The following is a 20,348-nucleotide window of genomic DNA, read 5'->3' as shown; positions in this document are numbered from 1 at the left end:
CTTTATATATGAGAACACACTGAAAATTTGAAGCTAGCACTGTAGTTTAGTACTAAGCAAAGAATTCTGAAGAAATCACATTAGTAGTCATAAGCAGCAGCCTAATCTCAGCAAGCCAGCTCACACTGCATTTTACTAGGCCAAGGAAACAGGGGTGAGAGAATGAATGATATGACACAAATTATCGCCATTCTAAATATGTCAAGCTTATGTCCTGCTGACAAGAGGGACTGGCTGGCATGGTAAGTAGCTGCATCAGCTTTTTCAATCTCCAAGTATAAAAACAGAGTGAAATACTTTTTTAATGTGCTACATAAGAAAATGATATTTTTTCCTAATTACTGTGATTATAGTTGTTGCTTAAAAGGCATTTTTATAAGCCAAATTCAAAGAGTGATTTGATTACTAAAATTGAGAATTAAACACTATCCCATTTTATAAAATATTGTCTTAGCCTAAGTTTTGAGAAAGTGCCTATATTTTTTGGTATTTCCAAAGAGTTGATAAAAGTTCTAATTTCCTCTCCGGGAGAAACATATAACCTAGGAGCCCGTGAATAAAACAGTGCAGTTGTGTTCTCACTGTACCACTAAGTCCAATACATCGATGTGAATTGTGATCAATGTGAATTGTTCAATTATAGGTCATAAAGGCAGCCAGCATAATGCTATTGACTGCAGCTTGGATAAGTCATGGCTACACATATAAGACAGTGGTTCTCTGGCTTAGAAATATTTATATAAACTAATGAGGGGAGATACCTCCTAACAGTAATAACTTGTAATGGTTGGAATCTGGTCAACTTCAAATCAACCTTCTCTACTGTCCTGTTTTTACTCTGTGGCAGGTTAGCAAAATGTATCTGTGTATGTTTCCTAAATCATAAACCTGTATACATTTGTGGAAATGTGTTTTAAATCCCAATGCTGTTAACAATCCCTAAGCTTAGGCAGACTACCATAGTATTAGGTAAAAATTTCTTAGCCGATTTATCAATTGGTCTGTGCTTATATAGCAAATTAAATGTGGATGTACATTGCTTCAGAGAGTAATAGTCATATTTTATAGAAACTAGTTAGCCAGTACAGAAAAATCTTCATTTCCTGTGGTTTAGTATTTCCCTGTTGGGGATTTTTCATTCAGGTAAAGATTTCAGGAGAATTTATCAAAACATAAGATCTCTGCCAAAAAGTGTCAAAAGATGCACCAACTTATTTGGGAATAAAACTGGAACACCCAAAAGTAAGGAGCGAAAGAGAAAAGAAACGTATCTCCCAATTGCTTGGAGATTATGTAAATTATTTCAAGAATACTGACAGTAGATATTTTCTTGTACTGAACAGATGATTAAACCAAAATTGTAACATGATTGTAAAAAGTAATAATAGATGCAAAGAATTATATGTGCTAGGAAATATTTTAAGAAATTTGCATGATATACCTCATTTAAGTCTCCCAACATCGCTATGAGGTAGTTTCTATTATTATCCGCATTTTATTTTATTTTATTTTTAATTTTATTTATTTATTTTTGAGAGAGAGGGAGAGGGAGGGAGAGGGAGGGAGAGGGAAAGGGAGAGGGAGAGAGAGAGAGAGAGAGAGAGAGAGAGAATGAGAATGCCCACAAGCCGGGCAGGGGCAGAAATAGAGGGGGATACAGAAACTAGAGCAGGATCCAGGTTCTGAGCTGTCAGTGCAGAGCCAAATGCAGGGTTTGAACCCATGAATTGTCTGATGATGACCTGAACCAAAGTCGGATGCCTTACCAACTGAGCCACCCAGGTGCCCCGTATTATCCCAATTTTAGACATAAGGAAAAATAAGCATAGAGAGCTTAAATCATGTGCCCATCACCATAGTATTCTTTAAAAACCCTGGTACCTCAGGGATTGAATGCAACAGACAGACACTTTCACTCACATCACCATCCATTTGGGTCATCAGGGGATATGGATGCTTGCTCTTTCAGGCTCCCTCCAGTTTAGACCAGTGCCATCCCAAGGTCCTTGGAATCTTCTGTTGACCTCTCTGAATCCAGAAGGCTGACAAGTAAAGAGAAAGTTCATCATCAGAATGCTTCAGAGCCCAGGTCAGGAAGTGGCACACACTAATATTGCATATACTATATTATCCAGAGCCAGATTTATGGCTCCAACCTAATGCATGTCAACTCGGAAAAAAGTAATCTTTTCATTTTCTCAGGAAGAGAAAATAACATTGGTGAATATTAGCTATTTTTTTTTTTTTGCCATGCTTATAGCCTAAAATTAGCAAATCTGGGGTTGGAACCTAAGTACCCTGGCTCCAGTGCTTAAGACCTTAATGATGTCTTGTACCACTCAGAAAAATGAAACAAAGTGGTAAAAGAGATACAAGATATAGTATGAAATGAATTTCTATCCTTCTAGAATCCTGTTACTATTTAGTAGTAACACAAATCCAGAAATCTGTTTCTAAGTTAAAGGATGGCTTGAAAAGCTTAGTGCCTCAAAGTTACCCATTTCTTCTTAGCTGTTCACTTGCATTTGATAGAGAGGATGTAGTCACATTTTGATAATCTCGTATACAACTTGGAAAAAAACATAAAAAGATTCCTTAAATATCACAGAATGTAGTGGGTCTTTGTTGGGAGAGTCTTCATCAGTCGAATTATATTTGATTCTTGAAATAATAGCTTCTCTATTTCCATTAAAAAGACATTTTTATGATAATGCTGAGAAATACAGATCAAAAACCATATTACATATCTGTATTCTGACTTGTTTATTTCATCTCTTTAGATGGTAGTGGTCTTCCTACTTCAGTCTAAGATCCAAACCAATGAGAATGTTACATGAACATATGACCGTGTTTCAGAATGTAAAGCACTCTGTGAAGACTGATAATTCCAGTACAAAATTTCTGTTCTACCCAGATAAGCTTTCTAACAAAATTAGTCTGATGTACTTTTAATTATCTTTGTAAGCATTATAGTGTTGCATGTAATTAAGCATAAATGGTAAGCAGCTCAAATAGATAATGTTATAGTAATTGGTATTGCTTTTCCAGAGTTAAGCCAAATTTTAAAATTTAGTTTTTCATGTTGTTAGTTCTTCATAATTCTTCATGATCTATTAGAATAATCCGTTTTACCATTTTGCTTGATATCATACTTTCAATCTCTCCACACATACACAAATTCTAATAGAGGATAAATTTGATTAATCAAAAGCTGAATTTCCCTCTCATCTCTTTGGCTGTTTTCAACCACTAGACACCCCCCCCCCCCGCCCAACATAGAAAACCATGTGTGAGGTCCAGTTTTTCATATCCATTTCCTCCATTTTCTCTCATTTTCCTCAGTTTTCCACATCACTACCCCCAAATTGGTAACTATTTTCAGCAGGTATACTCCAGATATTTCAAGATTGGTGAGAGCAGAAATATGAAACCAATGGTCTGTGGATTTTGTAGTTATAATTGAAAGGGAAAACAAGGAATTGGGTAGTGAAATTAAGTGGAAAAAATAAAGCACTTAAAGTACTGAGTTAACATACTCGCCTTAGAGACTAAATAAATTAGGTCAAATCTATACCTTTATTCTGTTTACTCATAATATAGTTAATTCTTTTCTGTAAGAAACCTTTCCTATTTCCTCTTTCTGTCCCAACCCCTTACTACACTTCCTCTATCCTCTCTGTTCCACTGAAACCTTTTTTAAAGGTCTTAATTGATCCTATTAAAAAAACCAATGCATTTTTTAGGCTTCTTCCAATAATATTTGTCAAAGGTTTTAACCTTTATTCCTCTGCTTACTTCCATGAAGTGTTCTTTCTCCTTAGATTTTGTGAAGCTCTTCAACTTCTCCATCTATATATTTGATATTTTTTTCTCAATTTTCTTTGTTGAGAACTCTTCTTCTGCTTGCCTTTCACATATAAAAGTTCTGTGGGTTGGGGCTCCTGGGTAGTTCAGTCAGCTGAACCTCAGACTCTTGGATTTGGCTTAGGTCATGATGTCATGTTTCGTGGGATCGACTACAGGTCAGGCTCTGTGCTGACAACAGGAAACCTGCTTGTGATTCTCTCTCTCTCTCCCTTTCTGCCCCTCCCCTGTGTATGTGCTCTCTCTCTCTCCCTCTCTCTCTCTCACACACTCTCTCTTTCTAAAAATAAATAAATAAACTTAAAAAAAAGTTTTCTACGTTTATTTGTAGTATAAATATTCTTTATAGAGGATGATTCTATTCTGTTTTGGGCTTTAATTACCTACTTTTCCTTTGTAACTTCCAAAGCTATCTCCAGTCCAGACTTCCTTTCTTAGTTAGACTCAAATTCTCAACTTTCTCTTGGCCATTATCTTATCAACATTTGAAACTAAGTAGTCAAAGGCAAATTTAGTATTTTCCCCCAAACTTCTAGCCTTTTTGTTATTCTTAATTCATTTTATTGGTACTGTTAACTTCCTGTCATTGTGCTTTCACCAAGTATTTGGCCATCCATTCATCTAAATCTTCATAGTCCTAATTTCTGTCTTTGCTATGTTTAGTCTTATAGATAGCTTTTCTTCTTTCTTGGTCTTTCACTCATCTTTCTCCCTGGTATTAGGTACCATCAAACACTTCTGTCCTCAATAACTCACTGTGACCCTCATTATCAAAACAGAAAAGTCGACTTAAGCTAAAAATTAATCCACTCTGATCGAGCCCAAAACAATAATTCCAGCCCCATTTCCTACCACATCAAACACTACCATTTAGCCACACACAGTTATTTATCATTGTACTTATTTCTTGTAGGCTTTCGTGTCTTTTAATTTATTTTATCATGTTGTCTGCTTTATCTTGAATGCACTTTCATAAATTTTGTCTACTGAACTCTTCTTATCTTTTAAATTTCAGCTTAAATTAAACTTTTTTCACAACTAGTTTCCATATTGTCTGTGCTCATTTCCAGTCTCTGGAGGATTCCTTCTGTTTCCAGCTCACGTCACTTGTATTCTTATTTAGCATATGTATTTTTCTGCTTTAAATTATACTGTTGCTTACATTGTCGTCCTTCCCACCTAACCCTACCCACTTTAACACTCATGTTGTAATTCCTTAATTTGTCAAAAGCAATTTTGTATGTGTGGAACCCTGGCAGAGTGCTTAGCATTGACTAGGTGCTCAATCAATGTTATCTAAAGTAGCATATATATTCAGGGCAATTTTGGACTGATTCCACCATAATCAAACAAGATTTGACAAGTCTATTACCTAATTTGAAGATGTAAATGAACTATCTTTAGGACCTAGTTTAATTTAATGGACTAGAAATGACACCTGAGAGTGTTAATCCTCATCCTAGAATTAAGCTATTTTATTGATTCATTCGTCCCATAAAAATTTTCAAACACTTTATCAATAGCACAGTACTAAGCCTAGAATGAAAAACAAATAAAAATATATGTATACCACGTTTCCAACCATCTCTATATTATACATTGGGAATTAGAGGCAATACTGAAAACTTAGGCTCTGTATGCAGGGTGACATTACATGGTAGCTCTCTCATATATTTGCTGCACAATCTTCGGTTAATATCTACAAGTTTAACTGTTACAGGATTTCAAAGAGATTGCATATTTAAGGAACTTGGTATATGTTAGGTTTATAAATTGTAGTTATAGATACTAGTAAAGGAAACGATAATGTAAATAACTACCATATGCAAAGCAAAAATGCCATAATTTCCAAAGAACCATTTGTTCTATATTTTTATTAATGTATTTTTACACATGCAATTACTGGTCTTTGTACAGCACATGAATATTAACATTTTATTAGCATATAATTAACAATGACCCAAAATCCAAGCCTAGAAATCAGATGTTCATCTATATATTGGTTGAATATGTATCAAGGAAATAGAAATTGTTCCAGCTATTTCAAGAACGAAATCTAATAAATTATTGATTGTGATCGAAGCAGTGAAAATTAGAAGTTGAAGAGAGCACAAGTAGCTTTCAAGTTATGGTACTGTGGTTCTGTTGCAGGGAGAGGGGAAGCCATGGTACTTGATGAGTTCACTAGTAGCAATTGGATCAGTAAGAGACAAAGATCAAGGTTTCTGCCCTGGGCACTTCAGCCTAAGTGGTTCACTAGAATGGAAAGAAGCCTTCAAAGGGGGGTGTGAAATAGGAGTAACATCAAGACTGTGAAGCTATGGAAGCAACATGATGAATGTGTATCCGTTAGTAGTTAACTGCCAAATGCTGCTGAGATGTCAAGTAAGATGAGGACTGAAAACGGCCATTGTACTTATCAACATCAAGGTTATCAGAGACATTTATCTAACCAGTTTCTATGGAGTAGTGGAGGTGAGACCTCGATGGAGTGGGTTTAATATAGAAACAGGAGAAGAGAGAGGCAGTGAGTATGGATTATTTTTTTAATTATTGTTATAAAGAGGAACAGGGAAATTAGGCAAAGTTGACTAGTAGGGGAAGTGAGGTCAAGGTTTTTTGTTTTTAAGTTGAGGAAAAATAAGAGCATGTTTGATGCTGAGAACGAGCTAGTCGGGGATCTGAAAACTGTAAGTCCCTCTAGTAAATCGTTTAGGCTTTGTGGGTCTTAGGTCTCTTAGGAAATAGTCACCTATTCCTTTGTAGTGTAATAGCAGCCATAGACAATATGTAAACAAATGGGCATGACTGTGTTCCAAAAATATTTTAATTGTCAGAAAGAGATGGGCTCCGGGGTGATCTAATATCAACTGTTAACAAATGATTATGAGAGGAAGCAGAGAATAGGTGAAGCCATATCCTCGAATAGGTGAGAGGGGACAGGATTTGTGCACAAGGATTGGAGGGAGTTGGGCTTTGATTAAGGGTAAATGTGGATTTGGGTAAATGTGGATAAATGTGAAGCATAAACTTGTAGAAAATCTCTTTGATTTCTTTAGTCATCTGTGAAAATTAAGAAGCAAGACCATAATATGTGACTGACCAGTAGGAAGAAAATTTGGGATTCTAAGAAGGGAAGATGCATGAAATAATCACATGAAAGAGCTGAAAAATATTTGGGCTAAGAAAATAATTATATAGGTAGTAAATTGCAAAATTTCAATTTTGAATGTTCTAGCTGTTCTTTTCTACATTGGAGCATTCATATATTTTTAACTGTAATTTATATATATATATATTTTTTTCTGAAGCACCAGCTAACCTTGCAGCAAATATCAACATATTTTGAATCCTTTAACTTTAATCTTCAAAACACTTATTTTTCTCCCTAGGGGAAAAAAGAGATTGTTGCAATTCATTAATACTTATATTTTCAGACAGCAAAATCAGTTACACATTTTATCCATATATTTTTCTAGTTTAGCAAATCTTATTCCTGTTAGAAAGTATTTGTGCAATGAATATGCTTCTGTCACTTCATCTCTGTTTCATACATTTATCATATTGAATTCTAATTTACTCTGAGGTTTTGCTAACTTTCGCTTCAATGATGTATTTGCTCTGAAAGAGTTCAGATATAATGAAATATATTATGTCCAGTATTTGTCTTATATTTTGCCACCAATGAAAGATAAATTATTGAAATGGAATATATTCACATTGATTGCTATGAAGGTTACACATGGATTGTAAATCAAAACAAGCCCTTAAAAGATAGAAAATCAATTAGTGTGTCAGATAAGAAATGCATAAATGTTGAAATCAACCACTGGGTTGACATTTTTCCTCTTGAAATAATTTAATTTATCAGAATTTGAAAAGATTTGTGACTTTGAACATCCATAATAAGCTAAAAAGTAAACGACCAAACAAATCTAAAATTTTGTTAACAATACTTCAGACAAATACAAGCCAACATATTTTAGAGGGAATAGGTATTGTTTGTTTTCTCAACCAACCACAGAAATTTTTAAGGAGACCAATGAGAACTATATTATCTTGGTCATGCACAGAGTAAATATTAACAATATTTAAATTTAAAACAGTACACATGTGTGCACAGTTGTATTGACATAGTGTCTTCGATTTTCTTTCACAGAACTATTACCCAATTGCCAGCAGTTGAATTGTCAGTATAAATGTGCAGTGGTCAGAAATAGTACAAGATGTTACTGTGAGGATGGGTTTGAAGTGAAAGAAGATGGGAGAAGCTGTAGAGGTAAGTATGATACATGACTTTATTACTGTTTCTTTTTCTTTTTTCTTTCTTTTTTTTTTTTTACAAAGGCTTAGTTGATAGAAATTTAATAAAGTATCTTAGAGCACTTACCATATACTTCACACACTGTTTATGTTATTTTTGTTTCCTTTGATTTAAAATATGATACTGCCCCATAAACCATATACACAAACATAACAAATATGCATTTTTTACCAATCAATTTTCAATTCATATTGCAATAATGTCAAACATGGGAAATGTCAACAATAGGAAGTGGTTTTGGGTTAACCGTGCAAACATTGGATTTAATGTTTTTTTTTTTAATTTTTTTTTTTTTTTTTTTTTTTTAACATGTTTTATTTATTTTTGGGACAGAGAGAGACAGAGCATGAACGGGGGAGGGGCAGAGAGAGAGGGAGACACAGAATCGGAAACAGGCTCCAGGCTCCGAGCCATCAGCCCAGAGCCTGACGCGGGGCTCGAACTCACGGACCGCGAGATCGTGACCTGGTTGAAGTCGGACGCTTAACCGACTGCGCCACCCAGGCGCCCCTAATTTTTTTTTTAATCTTTATTTTTGAAAGCGAGACAGAGTGCAAGTGCAGGAGGAACAGAGAGAGACACACAGAATGTGAATCAGGCTTAAGGCTCCGAGCTGTCAGCATAGAGCCCAATGTGGGACTTGAACTCACAAACTGTGAGATCATGACCTGAGCTGAAGTCGGACACTTAACTGACTGAGCCACAAATGGTTTTAACTTCCTAAATGTTTTCCGCTAGTTATATAGCTGCAGGGAAGTAGACATTTGTTACTAACTGAGGTAGGTTAATGATGTCATGTAACATTCTTTACAATTTTTACTTTTTTGGATTAGTGATTCTGGCATTTGGCATTTTACCAATAGCAATAATGATGAACATAAAAATATTTATGTGTGTTTTTAATGTCTTAATTCTTGCTTTTGTGAATGTTCTATAGCACATGATTACTCTCTGAAATGACTCCCCTCTGCCATACCAAACAATTCTAGGTTACTTCTCGATTCTATTCATTTCCATTATTTATAGGTTAATATATACATATAAATCTGATATATTCACAATATAAGTAATACATTATTTTATATAGTATTTAGAATCTATATATAGAAAATATAAAATGTAGAATCTATATATATGATCAAACAATATCTGCATTGCCAGAGCCACTAATAAACAAACTATTTTGTAAAGAAAGTGGTGCTTTGCCGATTACATTAAACCTTTGCTTTAAAATTATCACTTGCCCCTAGTAACAGAATCTTAAAGTTGAAATAGTCCTCAGAGAGAATATTGTTCAAATTTCTAATGACAGAAGTGAGAAAAGTGAGACCCTGAGAAATTAAGTGACTTATTTAAGTCCTACACATCTTCTTAGTAATAGACTTGGGACTAAAACTCGGGTTTACAGAGCCTACTTATTCTTGCCTTGAAAAGGCTCATTGCTTTTTAATGTACATCTGGGCTTGAATTTTTCATTTGTTGTCTGTTTATTTTCTGTATAATACAAATATTACAGAAACATTTATTATTAAATATTTGTCACACACAGAGGCTATTTAATCTGACTATAGGTAGACCAAATAGTCCATGTTTATTTGACTCACCATTTTTAAACCAAAATTTAAAAATCAGAAGATTACACACAAAATCTCAGACTTTGTGAAAAAAAAAAAAACAGATCTGGCAACATTAGACACTGTATAATCATTAATGTCAGCCATATATGAATAGTACTTTTGCGTGAATGCATACATGCATGCAATTTCCAGTTCAAAACAGCTCTTTAAATTCACACAGGGTAGGCTAATATACCTATAAAGCATCCTTACTCTTTTGCTACATCTGAGTCCTGTAGTAGTCAGGATTTTCAGCTGCTTTTGCATGGATCTGTTTCTCCCCAATCTCCTAATTAAATCCATAAAAAAAACCATAATCAATATCTTCTTTTGAATGTTAGTGAGGACTTACGCATCAATCAGTATGGAAGGTCACCAATGAAAGAGGAACTCTTTTTACTTTCTCTGCACTCCTGGATGGCCATATCTGAGCATCATTTATGCCTTCCTGAAGCCTTTTTCCAGGGTAATTTCTGTCCTTAAAGGGAGAAAGAAAGCAGCATTATAAGTAATGACATGCCTATTCCTTTGCAGCCAATTTTGTGAAGTTACATGGATGTTATAGCAGTGCATTCTGGTTAAGAAGAACAACAACAAAAAAATGATTAATCATATTGCTATCCTGGATAGCACAATCATGTCAGAAAAACTAAAATAGGAACCAATAAAATTAAGGTTGAAAAATCTTAAAATTGATAAGAATCATTTCTGCCACTAGGGGCTGGATTTTACCAAATAGAATGTTTAATTTTTTTTATTATCAGTGGAAACTTAGCTTCAAATACTATTTTTTTTTTATCCCCAAAGCAACTTACTTCAAACAAACTGTCCATGAATGCAATCTGTTATATGAAGCCAAAGAAATCTCAGAAAAGTGCAAATTAATGACATGCAAATGCAGTTTCCCAATTTAAATGGCCCTTTAGCTACTCAGGAATATTTTTGCTTTTCCTTAGTAAACTCTTTTCTTAGTTCGGTGTTCCAAGGGTTGGCTGAGAGTTCCCACCCTTTAATCATGTGTTTGATCTTTCTGGTGATGCCATCCTGGCATTATCTGGTGGTCCCACCCTGAGTCACCTCATTGGCATAGACTAAGGTGTATTCTGAAGGGACTCCTAAATAACAAAAGACACTGCTATTGCTCAGAAAATTATAAAGATTTTAGGAACTCTGTGCCAGACACTGAGGATCAGGAATAAATACATATTTTTATCATACCACTAATTTTAGTGTACCACCACTCATTTCCATCTGTCCAGTCTTCACATGTAGTCTGTTGTGTTTCTTAAACATTTCAGTCCATTCCCTTTCCTCCATCCCCCCACCAGTTTGTTCGAAATATAATGGCATCGAAATACAATTTCTTGTGTGAAATTAGCACATAGCTAATTTTTCAGGATCTCTTCCCTACATTCACCAATCCAGTTTTATATATGTTTATTTAGTTTTAAAATATAAAGTTGATTAGATAGCTCTAATAATGCTTTCCCAATTCCTGTGTGTAATGTACAACCCTTTAGCATAGAAATAACTTCATTATCTGACCCCAAAACTACTTACTCCGTGCCATTTCTTACCACTTCTCCTTATCTGCCCTTATTCCACTTGACCCCTTATGCTCCTTTGAAATCCCCATATGCTGTTTTAACTGGAGTGCCACTTTCCATCTTATCCCATCTTACTTAATCTGAGAAAGTCCACATCATCCTTTAAACTCAATATGCAGCCTTCACTTAATATTCTACCTCTAATTCCAAGCCAGTTCACATCCCTGTGTTTCTATCATAACCAGACTGTGCCTCTATTATAAGGAAATGCATAGAATCGAAATTATATTTCATTAGACTTGTTTCACTTAGAGGTAGGAACCATGTTGCATCAAAAAAAAATTTTTTTTTGTTTCTTCAGGGATTAGTATCATACATGTACACAGGACAGGCTGAATGTACATTTGTCAGAGTTATTAGCTGACGCAATTTTTTTTTTTTATTTTATTTTCCTGGTTGGTTAAGAATCATTAAGTACTTGCTGTTTATAGAGATTTGAACAAGATGCAGGAAGAAGGCTTATAGGGAGAGGAAGAATATAAAGAATAGAAAGAGGACCCTAGATATTAAAATAAAATTTAAGATGATTTTTTTTCTTTTAAACACTGTTTAATAGTTTCCTCTTTTTCATTTAGTGAGGGTGGTTTGCATAGTTTGGCTCAGAACTCTTAATCTGTTCATTTAAAACCATGTTACTAGACTAATTTCTTTGTTACAATAGTAAAAAAGTCTGTCATGAACACTAGATCGATTCAGTAAATATTCTTTGGAATGCATTTTTGTCTTTGAAAAGGATATAGGGACTTCTATCCTGCCCATGAGAAATGCCAATAAATTATCTTTTAAAATAAACTATTAGGTATTAAGTTTGATCTTGCATCACTGTAACTATTAAAGCAATATTGAATTTTGACTTTCAGTTAGTGTGGTTTTGAAAAGACTTATTGGACTTGGCTCTTCCTTTCTAAAATAATAATCTCCTTCCAAAATTTGAAAAAGAAAATTTCTTTCAGGAGAAACAAAATGCCCAACAATAAATCTGCTTACAAATGATGCCCATTTTCCTTGTAGATCAAGATGAATGTGCTATTTATGGTGCATGCAGCCAGACCTGCATAAATACATACGGATCCTATGCTTGCAGTTGCGTGGAGGGCTACATAATGCAGCCAGACAACAGATCTTGCAAAGCCAAAAACGGTACGTTATGGTTTTTGTCCTTCTATAATTTATTTCCTTTTTTCAGTTCCTTTTTGTTAGAAATGTACTAGAGTAATATGGACTTGAAAGAAATCAATTTTTTCCCCTTCATTTTAATTCCCTGATCCATACTTAAAAATCCAGAGTAGTTATTTCAGTTGTCACTGGTCATTGCAGAACTCCTTCCATTAATAGGAAGTTTCTAATTTTTGACAAAACCTGTTGAAAAGAAATGAATTGATGTTAATCATCCATCTCTCTCCTAGACTAGGAAATAGATTCTCAACTGGTTTCTTTGAGCTCATGCTTTCTCACCAAAATTCATACTCAGCATAATAAAGTGATCTGCTAAAATAGAAACCAAATCACTTCATTCTCCATCTTAAAATCTTCCATTACTTTCACTCATCTTAATATAATCCAAACTTCTCACAAGACATGTAAGAACCTAATGGTCTGGCAACATTTACCTTTCCAGTCTCACTTAGTGCTACTCTCTCCTTTCATCACACACCAGCTATAATGTTTTTGTTGTTGTTGTTGTTGTTGTTCTTCAACAGCATTGCTCTTGCCTTGAGGTCTTTCCACTTAATGTTTTATTTGCCTGCAATGCTTTTCCCTATGATATGCACATTCTTACCATTCAAAGCTTAGCTAAAATGGCTAAATTCAGAATGCCTTTGCTGCCCATTCTGCTTAACAGTATGTACCCTCTCCATCACTATCTTGTTTCCCATATTTATTTATTTATGTATTCTTCCTCAATCACTATGATTTTTCATTTTTATTTTTTTTATACCACTACCATTTGAAATGAACCCAATTATGCATTTGCTTATCATGATTTCTTCAGAATAATGGAAGTGTTATGAGAGTATGGAACTTGTGAGTTTTGTTTTTTGTTATTTACTGAATTGTGATCTAGCCTGGAACACATAGGTACTCAGTGAATATTTGTGGGAAGAAGGAAGGAAGCAAAGGATAAAGCAAAGAAAAAAAAAAAGAAGGAATGAACTTTTCTTTCTGGTTAAAATTACTAAGATGAATGCTCCACTCTTTTTTAAAAAATTTTTTTAATATTTATTTAGTTTTGAGAAAGAGAGCGACAGAGACAGAGGATGAGTGGGGAGGGACAGAGAGAGAGGGAGACATAGAATCCAAAGCAGGCTTAAGGTCTGAGCTGTTGTCTCAGATCCCCACATAGGGCTCCAACTCACAGACTGCAAGATCATGACCTGAGCTCAAGTCAGCCGCTCAACCAACCGAGCCACCCAGGAGCCCCATGAATGCTACACTCTTAAGTATTTGGAATTCTTGTTTCAAAACTGCCTTCCTATTACCTTGTCCCTGGTGGGGGAGGGGGGTGGGGAGAAGCCTATTGTTTCAGCACAGTATTCAGTCTATTGTAAACACTCAGTAAGTGTAGATGATTTGCTAATGAAATAGCCTCGAGATATGTTAGTAACAATAGGATAATGCTAATATTTTGTGGGCTGAATTAAGAATAATACAAGGAAATATTGTACATGCTATTCCATTTAGCTTCTAAGTTTTCTCAAATCTGGTTTCATTTTATGGGTTTTCAAATTATGATGTTTTGATGAATTAATGAGTGCCCCTTTACCCCCTTTTATTAGCAATTATAAAATGAAGCATGGAATAGCATTCCCTTTTTTGAAGATAGATTGAGCAAAGCATTGGATTTGCTTTGCAAACAGCCCCAGCTGTCTCCCTCTACAACATAACCTCATGCTATACTTTCAACCATTTCCCTGAGACAGTGTGTTAAATTATTTACAAGACATTTGTATACCAAATTAGACAGAAACTCTTTTACTTCTTAGTTTACTTCTTTGAATTATTGACTTGGTTTATGAGGCCACATTTATTTTGGGGGGCAATCCTTGAGAAAAATTAAATCAGGTCGCATATTCTTTTTTCCCACCGCTGAGTGTTCTGACTTAAAATATTGATGGGCTGAAGAAGTAGAAGGCTTGTTCTTTACGGTTTCTATTGATCCACACAATATTGCTGTGGCTTTACAGGGAGGGTGTAATGTAATAAACCCTATACAAAGAGGCACTTCCTTTCTTTGTGTGGAGAAGGTATCTGCCAATAACAATGTAACCAGAGAGGGATCGTACATGATAATATAATGCTGAATAAAGGAGATTTGATGAATCTAGAATTGATAATGGAACATATAAAAGCCTTCACCTCTTGGTGGTTGGCTTGATGACAATATTAGCCTACAGAGTTTGAAAGATACAGTTTTTATGAGAATGTTCCTGGGGTTTATAGTTTTAGAAAAATGAGTTGCTAGTAATATCGTAAATGATACAAGTCTATACCATATATTGACTAGTTCTAAAGGTCACATGGATGTTTGAACCAATGTATTTGTACAAATTCTAAAGGAAAGCAATCACTTTTGCTTTGGTTTTCTCAAATTGATAACAAATGAACCAGAGGATACTTTTGGCTTCAGTTATACGTAAAATGTTAGTTAACGCATCAGCCTTACATTATTGTGGCAATGTTATACTGTAGTGTTGCCATGACTGATGAGTGCTAGGAAAATGTTTTGAATTAAACCACATTTGTTTTAAGGCTTTGCTATTCCTTATTCCCTTTACCTGGCTCCTTAGATTGGCCCCTCTTTTTTCTTCCTTTACAATCCTACCCTACTGGACTCTAAAACCTAATTTTTTCTACAAGCCAGAGTTCCAGACATCTTAGAATATGGGAGCATGAGAAACTATGGGAGGTTAGAATGGGCTGGTCCAGAACAGTGGATGTGTGTAAAAGATTTATAGACGAAAGAAATAGAGAAAGGGAGAAAGAAATATCAAGCCCAAGGGATACAATGGGAAATTAAAACTAGATCCAAGGGGAGGTTCTGCAAAAGGCTTGCTAAATGATAGATGGGAAAACTAAAAAGTTCTTGAAAGAATAGCCTTTTCTGTGAAGGCAGAGAGAGGCAGATTCAATTGGCTAGGAAGCTGCTTACAGCTTTCAGCACAGAATAACAACATGGTCATTCCTCAGCTATTCATCCCAAAATGTGCCTGTGGGGTCTTATTTTCAATATGACAATTAACTTAGATTAATTTACCTAATTACTATTAATTGATTATCCCACCTTTGTAATGTAGTGTCTCAATCCAAGTAAAATTCACAAGCCTTAAGAGCACCTTTAATAAATAACTAATAAGGGGTAGGAGATTTTAGACTTTTTGGTAGATGGGGGAAGAAATTAATGTTAGGCAAGAGTCCTTTTCATTCCTGTTAATTCATGCAACAGAGACAAATTCTTTTCTATGCGTGGTAAGATTGACCTGATTCCTGAAATGTAGAATCAATAATTTCAAGGTTGGAAGGAACTCAAAGGTAATCTAGTCCAACTATCCATTTGATATCAAAATGAATAATTTCCAAATGGAAGAAATTTTATAATGTACATTAAACAATAATTTTATATAATAGTTATAGTACTATGTAGTGGGAGACATACTGGAATATGAATGTCATAATGGAATGTTCATAACATTGGAATGCGACACACATTAAAAGCTAGTAATTTTTAAAACCAATTTTTAAGTTTATTTACTTTGAGAGAGAGAGAGAGAGAGAAAGAGAGGGAGAGAGAGAGAGATTGAGAGAGAATATGAATCCTAAGCAGGCTCTGTGCTTTAGCACAAAGCCCAATGCAGGCCTTGGACTCACAAGCCATGAGATCATTGGCCTGAGCCGAAATCAAGAGTCCCATGCTCAACTGACTGAGTCACTCAGGTGACCCAAAAGCTAGTAAATTTTTAATTCAACATAAGGACTTGTCATTTGAAAAAATGTTTTAGGGGCACCTGGGTGGCTCAGTTGGTTAAACATTCGACTTTGGCTTAGGTCATGACCTCACAGTTCATGAGTTTGAGCTTCGTGTCCAGCTCTGTGCTAACAGCTCAGAACCTGGAGCCTGCTTCAGATTGTCTCCCTTTCTCTCTGCCCCTCCCCTGCTTGTGCTCTGTCTTTCAAAAATAAATGTTAAAATGTTTTTTTAAAAATGTTTTAAACATAATCATTAAAATATCTATACATATCCATTTAAGCTCACTGTATACTTTTTTTTTGAGATTAGAGTTCTAGAGTTGTCAAATCTGAAAATGAAAAGTTTTTTTTTTTTTTTAATTTACTTTCTTTTAAATGATTTAGACAAATTTTAATGTAGAAGTAACCCTTAAATGTGGGCACCTAAGGCTAAAAGTGGGCTCCTGCAGAACCTGTAAAAATGAAAGTAATAGCCAAGGGTGTTTAACTTATGAACTGTTGCCAGGTTTACTCCTGATAAAGTCAGGCTCATTAGACTGTACTTTTCAGTCTCCTGACCATTTGCTGAAGACAGGCACTTAACCCAGTTTACAGTTCTACAGTACCAGTAGGACCCTACTGATTGCACTAAAGCAGTCCCAGAATAAAGAGCACTGAATAATTGTATCATCAGTGTAGAGACACTGTAATAATTGGCACCATGAGAGAGAGAGTGTACCTCTTTGCCATGTAGTGAACTAGAGTAGTGAGTCAAGAGAGTCCATTAAATAACTTTAGGATTCTATTACAGTTTATACTATGCTATTCACTGATTGGGACAGTGGGGAGACCATTTAGGCAATGGAACTCTTAGGTGTAAGAAACACAAATCATAATTCCTATATAATCCACAGAATCACAACCTTAGACAATGCTAGGGAATGTTTTCATACCACTCACTGTTTTCTTTGCTGCAATTCTTAAAAAGAAAGAGAAATAAAACAAAATATAATGTCCTATAACTCCTATGTCTACCTGCAATTCTGTTATCTAATGTATAGTTTAAATTTTTCCTTTAGAAGGTAGAGGGATCATTCAACATTTTCTGCAGGTGCTGGTTCAGCTTGTGTGGAGAATAGGCAAGTGGCAGTATAGCAAAGGAAGAGTACCTTGTTTATAGTGTCATAGCCTCATCAGCCACTTGAAATGCTTGGAATTCAGTTATTACAATGTAATTGCCTTGTTCTCTTTGTTTTTTTTTTAAAGCACTCTATATTAAAATGTGAGTATTCTTAGGGAGGGTGACATATTAAGTCTTAGTAACTTTGATAATTTATGAGACTAAGTAGGTCAGATCTATTTCACTATGCCATCTGGATAAGAATGGCTTCCCTCAGAATGATATGTGATTATGTCTTGACATCTGAAGATTCACTATCCATAGGTTTTGCTATTTTTAGTTAGTCCAAAGATCTAGTTCCTGTACAAGTTGTCATTTTATTGTGGGGTAACTGAGAATGGCATTTGATGACATGATGGTATATGAGACTCTGAGCTAGGAGTGAGCCTAGTGGACCATAACCAGCATAAGTACCCAAATTCGCTGTTGTTTACTCAGTCACATATACATGGAAGAAATTATGTATACTATGGTAAATAGTAAGTGGCAGAGAAGTAAGTCAGTGCCTAATTCAGAGTATGTGCTTGGTAGTTTTTTTTTTTTTTTTTTTTTTTGGATGCTTTAAGCAATTTTGTGAACATCCAGGAAGCAGAATAGGGGACTGGGATTTTGAGGATTAGTAAAAGGAATGCCAAAAGGCTGGAAAAGATGAAAACAAAAAAAGTGGGGTATTTTCCCAGTTTTATCCTGTTAATCAGGGCTCATGCTACCTTTTCTGTAGTAGTGACGTTGAAGTGATTGGCGAAAATATGCATAATGTCCACAAATGTGCCCTCTAGCCCAAGCCCTCTTCAGACTGACATATAATCCTAGTGTGCTGACTATGCAGATATAACTGTAGACCAAGCCACTCTGCCTGCAATCGTGTGGTATTGCCTAAAGCTCCGTCCTAGAGAAATGCTAGAGTTTCACAGGCTGCCTTTGAAAACCTAGCCTGACCAATCAACATATTTCTCTATTTCCTGGACTATTCATAGCCTACTTCTTTTCTGGCTCTTAGTTGGAAATCACATTCCATGACAGACCAGAGCAATGGTTTCAGATAGAATTTCCATTACCCAAATTAAATATCACACTTTTTTTCCCCCACACAAACCCTATTAATGAGTATGCTGTGTTGAGGTATTAAACTTCTCATGAATATTCTATGTGTGTTTTTTCTGTTTTGTTTTGATTTTTTTTTTTTTTCTAAGAGGACATCATTTTCACAGTGTTGCCTCTTTCTTGACATCTTAGAGAACATAACCACGGTGTCTTATGTGTCATGACACCTTTGATTTATCCAGAGTGTAAGAAAATACCATATGTAGGAAAAAAAGAAAAGCATGTTTTCACTTGCTTTACTAGTTAACATCATAATTGCAAGCTAGCTAAGGACTTCTTTGTATGGTTATGAAGAATCAGATGGCCACATTTATGGGCTCTACTCTAAATTTGAGAATTGATAAACTTTATTTTTACAAGTGAGGTAACATCTAGATGTAAATTTCTATCTATATTTCTATATTTAATTTTTTGTAGAATAGCTTTTGAACTATTAATTAAATTCTCAATTTGGGACATGTGATAGATCATATCATGCACTACAATTATCATAGATCAAATGCACTCCTTTTTTTGTCTTAAGTTGGACATATAATGAAAATTAAAAACAAATGAAGCACATTTTAATTCATAGAAATTATGAGTTATTCAATTAGAAAGTAAGGCAAGGATATACATATGTATATAACTTCTCTATTACTTTGGGAGAAGTAGAAGTATACAACTATTGAAATGCTCAAGGCATCCCCTGTATCAATAGCAATCAACAAAGAAATAACCATAGTTAGAGAGTACCTCTCCTGTACTCCTCCCTCTAGAGAACATACTTGCCCTTGACTTTGATGACTGGTAGTCTGCATATTCTTCCAAGTCAAGCTGCTTAGAGTCATGTTAGTCCTGAGAAAAGAAAATGCATCGTATGGATTACAGTTTTAAATGTATGTGAGCATTTCTTGGTAACACTAGGACTCACGGAGCCTCCATCTGTGTTTTCCATGACAGGTTACATGTGTAAAATTGTTAGATAAATTATATTTTAATAGTCTTTAGAAGTGTCGAACAACATACCATCAAATTGCCAAGAATATATCTGGTAAAGTACCTAGAAGTTTGGTATATAATCACTGTTGAGTACCTACCTAGAACTAATCTGTCTTTTTAATAACAAAGTAAAAAATTGCAATCTTAAGTATAGGTTGTATGTTTATGTCCTTTGGCAGCCTGGTCAGAAAACAGTGAAATAGATTAAATGACCTTTTCCTTTTCCGCCCCTAGATAATGAATTTTTGTATGTCTCCTTATTCTAACATGATGATTTTGTGTCATATTTACTTGAGAAAATAGAAGCAATCAGAAGAGAACTTTCTCGCCCTGAAGTTTATTAAATGTACCAATCTATCTGTATCTAGAACTAATCACTTCACCATCCTCTTGTTTGAATGAACGAACACACTGTGCTAGTACCTAAGGCCTATCTCTGCAATTGTGGACCAATCCCAAATTCTCTCTCCTACTCAAGAATTAGTCTCATATAATTGTTTTCTATTTTCACTTCTGCTGGATCATCCCATCAGCATATAAGCTTGTTGTAAAGATGATAGTAAACAGCTTTCTTTGAACCTACATTCCTCTTCAGCTACCACTCCATTTTTCTTCTCTCTTTATAGAAAAACTCACAGAATGTGTTTTTTTTCCCTTTATTTACTTTCTCCCCTTCTGTCTTGAGCCCACTTAAATCAGTCTTATATTTAAAAAAAATTTTTTTTTGA

The 20,348-nt window shown here is 34.9% G+C and overlaps 1 protein-coding gene across 1 annotated transcript in view; it reads left to right on the top strand.

Moving 5' to 3' along the window:
• Positions 1–20,348, top strand: part of LRP1B (LDL receptor related protein 1B) — a 1,866,249-nt gene that overhangs the window by 872,182 nt on the left and 973,719 nt on the right. The window contains exons 4-5 of the mRNA XM_042994392.1: positions 8,024–8,143; positions 12,423–12,551. Of these exons, the coding sequence (XP_042850326.1) occupies positions 8,024–8,143; positions 12,423–12,551 (249 nt within the window). The remainder of the gene's footprint in view (positions 1–8,023; positions 8,144–12,422; positions 12,552–20,348) is intronic.

The sequence above is a fragment of the Panthera tigris genome, chromosome C1, assembly GCF_018350195.1.
Source record: "Panthera tigris isolate Pti1 chromosome C1, P.tigris_Pti1_mat1.1, whole genome shotgun sequence".
NCBI lineage: Eukaryota > Metazoa > Chordata > Mammalia > Carnivora > Felidae > Panthera > Panthera tigris.
The sequence above is the reverse complement of the archived record's forward strand: the minus strand, read 5'-3'. Positions and strand labels throughout refer to the sequence as shown.